This window comes from Gadus morhua, chromosome 17, assembly GCF_902167405.1.
Source record: "Gadus morhua chromosome 17, gadMor3.0, whole genome shotgun sequence".
Lineage (NCBI taxonomy): Eukaryota > Metazoa > Chordata > Actinopteri > Gadiformes > Gadidae > Gadus > Gadus morhua.
In genome coordinates, this window is record NC_044064.1 from 4689953 (window position 1) to 4699411 (window position 9459).

General features: G+C 49.4%; 1 protein-coding gene across 2 annotated transcripts in view; it reads right to left on the reverse strand.

The window, feature by feature from the left end:
* Positions 1-6463: 6463 nt before the first annotated feature.
* trmt44 (tRNA methyltransferase 44 homolog) overlaps positions 6464-9459 on the reverse strand; it is an 18092-nt gene continuing 15096 nt past the window's right edge. The window contains exons 10-12 of one of the 2 annotated variants that reach the window (XR_003973522.1): positions 9190-9306; positions 7921-8340; positions 6464-7664 (exon numbers count right to left, since the gene is read on the reverse strand). Coding sequence is in view for 1 of the 2 variants with exons in the window: in XM_030338096.1 (XP_030193956.1) it covers positions 8099-8340; positions 9190-9306 (359 nt within the window). In the remaining variant the exon portion in view is untranslated. Of the gene's footprint in view, positions 7665-7709; positions 8341-9189; positions 9307-9459 lie in introns of those variants that run through there. The other variant, XM_030338096.1, reaches the window with a different exon arrangement.

A 9459-nucleotide genomic window follows, 5' to 3' on the forward strand; every position in this document is an offset into this window, starting at 1 on the left:
GGAACTGTTGTACACTGTGTGCCGCAGCAGGCTCTCGGCGCGTGTCTCCTCCCTCATTCAGAAGGATGTGCTCCCTGCCTCCCGTGTCAGGGGCCCTCCGTCCTGAGGTTGAACCCAGTCCGCCGGCGACGCTACAAGACTGCTCCTGCTGAGCGACGAGCCAGCGCGACCGCACACGCACTCCCCCTTCCTCCGTTCTGATCGACGTGCCTCGTTTCCCCCACCTCGGAGCCTAGGGTCGTTTCAGGGTAATGTATGTACGACCGCGTTTGAGAACTAAAATTAGTAATGTTGGGATGAATTATTCATCACCGGCAGGGTGGTGGTGACGGCGAGGGGTGGACCACGCCGCGGCGCCCCCCTAGTTGCAGGGCTCCCTGTACGCATTACCAAGCCAACATATTCCCCGGGATACTGACGTTAGCCAACGTGCTTTTAGCAAAGAGGTTGGGTAGTGAGGACGAACACAGGTGTGTCTCATGACGTTAAGGTTTATGCTTCTGAATGGTAAATAGTAAATGGAGTGCATTTGTATAGCGCTTTTCTAACTAGTGGCTTCTGTAGCGCTTTAAAATATCACGTCACATTCACCCATTCATGCACACATTCACACAACAACGGCGGTGTCAACCCAGCTCGTCGGGAGCAGTCAGGGTGAGGCGTCTCGCTCAGGGCCACCTCGAAACTTAACTAGGAGGAGCAGGGGATCGAACTAGCGACCTTTCCAGTTACCAGCCAACCTGCTCTACCCCCTGAGCCCCGTGCCGCCCAGTCTTAAGGCACTGGCATCCCTTAAGACTCATAATTGACTCAATGAGCTTGATCGGTTCTCATGCCTACCAATATACCTCTGCGATGAAGGCCTGTTGCATTCCCAAAGACAGATTTGCACACAGTGGAACAGGCCAGTGTGTCAACAAGGCAATGTTGCGTCACCAGGGCAACCAGAGGCAGGCCCACAGCGCGGTCAAGCATCAAAATGGGAAAGCTGGGTTTGACCTTTTCCGCGCGCCACGCCGATTACTTGATGCGTTGAGAAGGGCGCGTCATTTCCACAACAAACCAGCAGGGGGCGAGGCATAAATCAGCGCTTTGCGAATATTACCAGTGTGTCACTCCATCGCCCTCCCCCTCAACACTGGAAGATGTCATTACCTTTTCAGTGCCCCCCAACCCCCCCCATCCCCCATGCAGTAATAATCCGCGTTACGTAACCCTAATCAGCCAAGCTTGTCGGTTGAAGTAAAAAAAGAAAAGAAAAACCCACCAATCGCGAGTGCGAGGTGCCCAGGCAAAATGTCCTCGTTAATCTTTAATTAAGCACAAGGTGCGATGTTGATTGATCCCCTTTCTCCGCGGATGCTATTTTGGGCCGCGGCTGCCAGCCGCACCGCCCACTCTCACGCATCTGTGGGGCGGCTTAGGCCAGCCTTTAAAGGAGGCAGAGTGCATCACCGGCCAATTGGAAAATGGGATTGGATTGCCATCAGGGGTTTGCTTCAAAACAATCGACCCACGACCCGTTTCCATGGATGCTCTGGACGGAGGACTTGGGGGGGGGGGGGGGTTGAGACGAGGGGGTCGTTTTATTAAATATATAGGCCTATGAAGAATTTAAGAAATAAAGGATGAAGCGGAAAGCGCTCTTGGAATGAGAGTAGAGTGGGTTACAGTATGGTGGGAGTCAGAGAGTAGCTCACGTGTACATCAAAGCATTCAGTGAGGTATCACAGGGCATATGGGCCCATACTGCACTCCATGGAACGGCCAGTGTGGGGCTGTGGAACCCTACTGGGTTCCACAGCATAACCAGCACACCAAACCACACTGCATCAGAGGACCATGTGCCACAAAGGGAGTTCAAGCTAAAGGCAGCAAAACGTATATATATAAACATACTGAAACATGCATACAAACAGACATACATACAGTGAATGACAAGTTATCTACGATTGTGATAACATGACTGGATTATGTTGTTCACATTATTGTGGTTTAAACACAACCAGGTGTGTTGCGTGTTAAGTCAATCGGTCCATCTGGGAATTTATTACATCAGGAACGACAACGTCTTTACATTAAAGCCATGTCACAGGTTTCTATTTTCATTACAGGATTATTTTTAGGACCATATCTTGCTTGATTACGTTTGATTTTATGCATAGAATGCAAAGAAATAAAGACGGCAATCCGTAACATTATGGTAATAACGTCAGAGAAGTTGACAGGTATTCACATATAGATGTGTGCATCGAGAACAAATCAATAGGAAATGGAGGGCAATGAGTCATTTGACATCCGTGTGCCCTGTCTAAGCGATGTGCTTTCACTTTCACTTTGAAGCTTCCCCTCCTCCACATTTTAACTAACGCTCTAAACAGCGGGGTATTATCTCTTCCGAGCACCTGCATATTTCATGCAGGTATATTTCACATCTACCGACTAACGTTCGGGACATCATCCACGCACACACACACACACACACACACACACACACACACACACACACACACACACACACACACACACGACAGGTCCTTTGAATATTTCAGATACTTTGTTGAAAAAGCAGGAGGTGTGAAGGTACTGTTCCCGGATTTATAGTGCACAGCATTGTTCAACGTGAGACGATCTGGAAGGAGCTATTTTACATGGGTCTGATATTTTGTCTTCCCTCCTGATGTAAGGGGTTGTTATGTTGTTCATTGTTATGAGTAACCGAGATACAACGGATTCCTTTTTTAAAAACAAACTACGTTACATTTTTTATCATCTTTTCTCATCTCAAATAAACAACAAAGTTGTGTCGGTTTTGCAAATTACAAATTTGCCAAAGAATTGGGTCGGCTCTGTGCACATGCGGGCTACTTTGAAAGCCCTTTTGGTTTGGGACGATATAGCTGATAGTGATTCAGTGAATGGCCGTCTTGGGTTAATGTGGAACCCAAGACTCTCAAGTGGATGACATTACACAACACGAGTGTTGAGCATTAAAAGTGCGGTCGTCATGGCGGACCCTTTGTGCTTCCTGGGTTGCCGGGACCCAGCTCTGTTGGAAATCACAAACAGACACACAAACAGGCACACAAACAGACGCACAAACAGACACACAGACAGACACACACAGGATAATGGCCCGAACAATTAAGACGTTTAGCTAGAGTATTTTAACGTTAACTTTCCCCGTAGTCAAATGAGATCATCTGCTGGCAGTTGGTAGTGTTACACCTCGTGATATGCCGGAGTAGGCCAAATGTGGTGTTACAAAATCTCTTTTAAAAAAAATAAAGATGTAAGAGGCTTATGAGGTGTTATGATGCAATATTCAGATTCACTGATGTTACGTATTTTAAGAATCTAAGCTACCCACACATAGACCCAATGAAGCAGGACCAAACATAAGCCATAAATACTATACATAGCCACAAGGGGAGCAAGACCTTATTGGAGGCTGCTCCAGCCACAGATAGCAGCGCTTTTATATATATACGAAGAAGCCGAAGCCATTAAGGCACCCCGGCCACGCCCACTAGGCCACGCCCACTTGACGGTCTCTACCTGAGGACAAGGGGTGAAGAAGGCCAGAATTCAATAGGTAGACGGCACAGAGAGCCCCCGGGCCTAAGCCCGGGGGCTTGAAGTAGATCACGGTATTTTCCTCTCCACGTGTTAGATACAATTCCCTCCGTATAGCTTCACTTACCATGCCGAAACATGCCGACGACTTTATAATAAATGAAGTGAGTTAAAGCAACCCAGGATTGGACAACTTTCTTCGAGAATACTAAACACTGATAACATATTTTATCTCAAATCCTGTGTGTGAAAGGGGCCTCCACCCTGGTGTTATATTCTAGTCCGGTTCGTGGTAAGCAGAGTGTAGTGGCTACTCACATGGTTGTTAATTCAGGGTGTTAGCAAGAAGTCAATACATCAGGAGATTTATGATATCGCTGTTATCTGATCACATAGTGATTCAGTATGCATACGAGTATATGAGAGCAGTTTTCTATAAGTGAGTGAGTGAGTGAATGGTTGAAAGAGAGTGAATGAGTGAGTGGTTGGTTGAAAGAGAGTGAGTGAGTGAGTGGTTGAAAGAGAGTGATGGAGTGGTTGAAAGAGAGTGAGAGAGTGAGTAGCTGGTTGAAAAAGAGTGAGTGAGTGAGTGAGAGTCTGAAAGAGAGTGAGTGAGTGGTTGGTTGAAAAAGAGTGAGTGAGTGAGCGAGCCAGCGAGTGAATGGTTGAAAGAGAATGAGGGAGGGAGTAAGTGAAAGAAAGAAAGAAAGAAAGAAAGAAAGAAAGAAAGAAAGAAAGAAAGAAAGAAAGAAAGAAAGAAAGAAAGAAAGACGAGTGAGATAATGAAAGTCTCGCGGCCCCCAGGGGGATCGAGGAGTAAAAACAAAGAGCTTAATGTATCTTCAGATCCCAGTTAGTGGAGAGCGGCCCGGTCTCCTCAAGGGACCGTGGAACAATAAATAGCCCCTCTCCAATTAGGGCACCTTTTAATCCTCCTTGGATCCCGGGTATACAAGGGCCAATTGAACCTGATTAAATACAAGCTCCAGCACAGAGCGCTAACATCGGCTGTTAACCAGCCGCCGGGATCGAGATGAACACTGCGCCTTTGTTGTTCAATCAAATCTGTACAGAAAAATATCAATAAAAAAGCAACTTGTGGATGTAGTCCCTAGCCGAGTATTGATTAGGCACATGGAAAATAACAGCATTTTGTCGCTTTGTGTTGTTCTTCCGTTGTGTGCGTGTGCGAGTTTCGCAGAATGGTAAAATGTCAAAAGGTCAGAGTGACAGCCACCCAACGACCGCTCCCAACTGGCTCTCCATCTCTCTCCCCCTAACCGTCTCTCCCTCTGCCCCTTACTGTCTCCCTCTCCCTCACTCAGCCCCCCCTCACTGTCCATTACTCTCTTTTCCCCTCATTGTCCACCTCTCCCCCTCTCTCAACCTCACTCTCTCTCCCCCCCCCTCACTCTCCCTTCCTCCCCCTTTCCCTTCCTCTTTCTCCCCCCCCACTCCCTTCCACCCCCCCCTCCCTCCATCCCCCCCCTCCTTCTCCCTTCCTCACTCCCCCCCCCCCCCAACACTCCCTCCCCCCACTCTCTTTCTCCCCCCCTCCTCCCTCTAATCCAGCTCTCTCATAGCCATGCATCAGAGATCAGGGACCCTCCAACCATAAAGGGGGGGGGGGGGGGGGGCTCACCTGTAGGATGGACGGGGGCTGACCGGGCTGCCTGAGGAGGGGGGGGGGGTCTCCGTTAATCTGACAGGCCCCATGGGGGTCTTATCTCCTGTTGGCACCCAGGTGTCTGTGTCTCTGTGTGTGTGTGTCTCTGTGTGTGTATGTGTCTCTGTGTGTGTGTGTGTGTGTGTGTGTGTGTGTGTGTGTGTGTGTGTGTGTGTGTGTGTGTGTGTGTGTGTGTGTGTGATAGAAAGAGACCTGAAAGGCGAGAAGATAGAAGAAAGAGGAGAAGCGAGGTTATCTTCCTCCTCCTCGTCTTCCCCCTCGCCGTCTAAATGGGAAGAAATTGATCAAGCCTCGGGTTTTAAAATAGAACCAGAAGGGAGGGAGGGAGGGAGGGAGGGAGGGAGGGAGGGAGGACGGGAGGAAGGAAGTAAACAAATCTCGCCGTGCCGGGTTTTTTCCATCATGGCGTACGTTGCAGGTCTTTGTTCGTTCGTTTTTCGGACCGGCCTCCAGAGGAACAACACGTAGCAATTTGCGTTCTGTTTTTATGAAACGATGAATGCCGTCTCTTCTAAACTTCCTAAAAATCCTTCAGCCCCGAGCCGAGAAACGCTTCTATTCTTCATCTAATTACCCATTACCCTGCCATTATTGGACCATTCAACAACGACCCGACACTAATAGCTACTTCAGATAAAATGGGCATTTTCGGTAATGGGGGCGACGGCCGCGTAGAAACCATCAACATGTGTCAACCGCCATGACGGTAGAAAACCCTGGTAACATCCCGGCTGTACTTTTGTCAGGGGGGGGGGGGTTCGAATGCATCCTCCAACACCCAGAGGAATAAAAGCGTGTAGGAATTGACGTAAAATAATTCAATCTAAATACCTCTAAAAGCTAACATTGTTACCTCATTGGAGCTGACACAGTTTTAGAATACCAGCTCTGAGTAGTTTCTGCTCAAAACAACACCATGATCGAGGCGGCATGAGGCTCAGGAGGTAGAGCGGGTCGGCGGGTAACCGGAGGGATGCTAGTGCGACCCCCGGCCCCCAGGGGCGGCTCTAGGTGAGGGGCCAGCAGGGGCCATTGCCCCCGTAAAACTGAGCTCGTGGCCCCCCAGTGACCCCCCCCTTCAAACGTTTTTTTATCTTTTTACCTCCGTCCGTCCGTCCGGACGGGGGGGGTCGATTGCTTGCGATGTTGTGGCACTGGCGCACAAGGTGGAACTTGAGGTTTATAACATATATTAGTGACTTTATTGCTGTTGGTCATGTTTCATACTGAGTGGTTTGATGTCAGTGAAGGAAACCCAAAATGTTGTAATAATGACAATTTTTGTAACCAATGAAACATTCCAAATGTATATCGACAATTGCTATAACTGAAGGAGACACTTAATACTATGCTACTGAAACAAATGCTGCAGCGGGAAAAAATCCAATTATTGTATATTGTGTTTTTGACTGCCGTTACTTAGTACTAAACTAAATATTTAGCGTCCCGGGTTCAATGTGCCCCTCCAACAAAACAACTGGCCCCCCCATGAAAATTGGTCTAGAACCGCCCCTGCCGGCTCCTCCTAGCTGAGTGTCGAGGTGTCGGATTATTGGATGGGAGTGTATGGCGGTCGGCGGGAAGCGGGGGGGATCAGAGGTCAAAGGTCACGATTGGCGCTACTGTGCGTAGGTGGTTGAGGTGACTCCCCGTTGCCTGGCGACCAAACGTGAGGCGAGAGACTGATCAAACCTGAAATCGTTAAGGACAGCCGATTCTTTTGTCTTCCATGAATTTGTTAATCTTGCTGGAAAGGTAACGGAGCCTTCACGTGTTCGTTGGCTTGGCGAGGGGGGCGGGGCTGGAGAAAGATGACATCACACAGCCTCATTACAACCCACTGATTGATGATGGAGGAGTGTGTGTGTGGGTGAACGTCGTATCGTGTGTCCTGTACCACAAATAACACACACACACACACACACACACACACACACACACACTTTTTAGCATCGACCAGTCGGTCAGTGTGAGTTAACGTAGCTCGCATGGCTTCATCACCGTATGGGGACGCTGCTGTGTGTGTGGTTCCCCAGGGGACGGGTGATCCAGACGGCCATCATGTCCCTTACGTGAGCAGGTCCCCTCCCAACGCACGTATGGATTATCGTCAACCCGTCAGAACCGGGGGGAGAAACCGTACACCGAAGTGCGCTAGCGGCCGGCAAATTATTAATAGTCAGGACGTTTACTCTGTTCATTCTGTTCTGTTCTGGTCCGTCTGAAGCCCCGCCCCTTCGCAGGTGAACGCTGCCTCGTGCTACACCGGCCTTCCGAGTGGGGAAATCTCCCAGCGTTCTTGCGGTTTCAGGTGTAACCATGGAGACGGTCTAGAGGTTTCCGCTGGCAGGAGAAGAGGTCTGTTTACCCGGTAGACGAGGGAAGAAGGCAGATGATTCAGCTGAAACAAGGACGGTGAAGGTTTCAAGGAGGCTGAACAAATATATCAGGAGGTTGTTGTTTTTTTATTTCATATCTGGCTCAACAAATTGTAATCTTGTATCATAGCAACAGGGTGATTCGGGTGGATAACGGGCGACCGGTACATTCCATAATTTCTAAGAAAGAAGAAAAACTTAAAACGTCGGCGAAGTTGGCGAGATGCCACCAGGCAGCTTACGCTTCATAGTGCGGAAAGTATTTGAAAAATAATTTACGTGTGCGACGATAACGAAGTCAGGGTCTCCTCGCTGGACGTGTTCCTTCGAAGGTTCCGGACCAATCCGCACACACTCCGACGCACCAAAATAAAAACGCATCAAATACAACCAAAATTAAAAAAGAAATCACAAGTCTTTTGAAACTAATCCTAAAAAAATTAAAAACATCTGCAAATCACACCGCCGACCACTTCATCTTCTTCAGTGGTTTGGTGGAGGGCCGCAGGTCCTGGGGCCCGTGGGCGAAGCAGCACTGAGCGGCCTCTAGGGGGCAGCCCTGGGGGTGTTGGGAGTGGAACCAGCAGGAGCGCGTCTTGAGAGCGCCGCTGGCAACCGGCCGGCCGCGCTTAGACTCAGCCCGACCCCGCTCCTCGGACCCCGCCCGCCAGTCCCGGATGTGGACCCGCCCACCTTCCACTGGAGGAGGAGAAAGAAAGAAAGAAGGAAGGAGTAAGAGATGAGATATGAGAGAGAGCGAGAGAGAAGGAATACGAGAGAGAGAGCGAGAGAGAAGGAATACGAGAGAGAGCGAGAGAGAAGGAATACGAGAGAGAGCGAGAGAGAAGGAATACGAGAGAGAGCGAGAGAGAGCGAGAGCGAGAGCGAGAGAGAGAGAGAGAGAGAGAGAGAGAGAGAGAGAGAGAGAGAGAAGGAATACGAGTGAGAGAGAGAGAGTGAGAGAGAGAGAGGGAAGAAGAAGCACAGGAATGGGAAAAGGGTTCCCCTCACAGAAGACTTTTCAAAACACAAATGTATAATTCTTTAACATAACAAAACTGACAATAGTTATGAATATGACTCATTGTGATGGCCTTGGCTGTCGTATTAGCATCTGAAAAGCAGTGCGCTGCCAGCGTTAAATAATGGAGCGGTTGGGGTCGGTGTGAGCAGCAGCAAGCGGGCGAGGGACTGAAGCTCTGCGTGATATTCTAATACCTTGATATTTTATCTTTGATTAACATATTTTGAAACCATTTCCCTCGGCAGAGGATGGTCTTCGCCAAATAGTGTTCAAATTAAGAAGACCAACAGAAATCGACATCAAAGTTGGGACCACTTAAATGACCGTAACTGATCATAACTCATATACCAACTTCAGATAATACAGATATTGTGTAATCATATATATAGTGAAATTCATTGCCAAGATCTACTGTTACTACAACTATAATAGAAATCCCCCCCCCTCCCCCTCCCCGGCGTGCGTGCGTGCGTGCGTGCGTGCGTGCGTGCGTGCGTGCGTGCGTGCGTGCGTGCGTGGTGTACCTCTGAAGACCTGGTGGTTGTTCTTCAGGAGGGTCTGGAGACCCCCACACTCGCTCTTCAGCCTCAGCAGGGTACCATGGTCCAGCAGCTCAGCCACCTCCCGCACGGACATGCTCTCTGACGCCCAGGGAGACAGGAGCCACAGATTAGCAACCGGCGGAACAAACCCTCCAGGTAAAGGGGCTGATTATGGCCCCACGTTCACACACCGAAAGGGGTGACGGACCCCGTTACGTCCTCGCGGACCCTCCTTGCGTCCACCACGAGGGC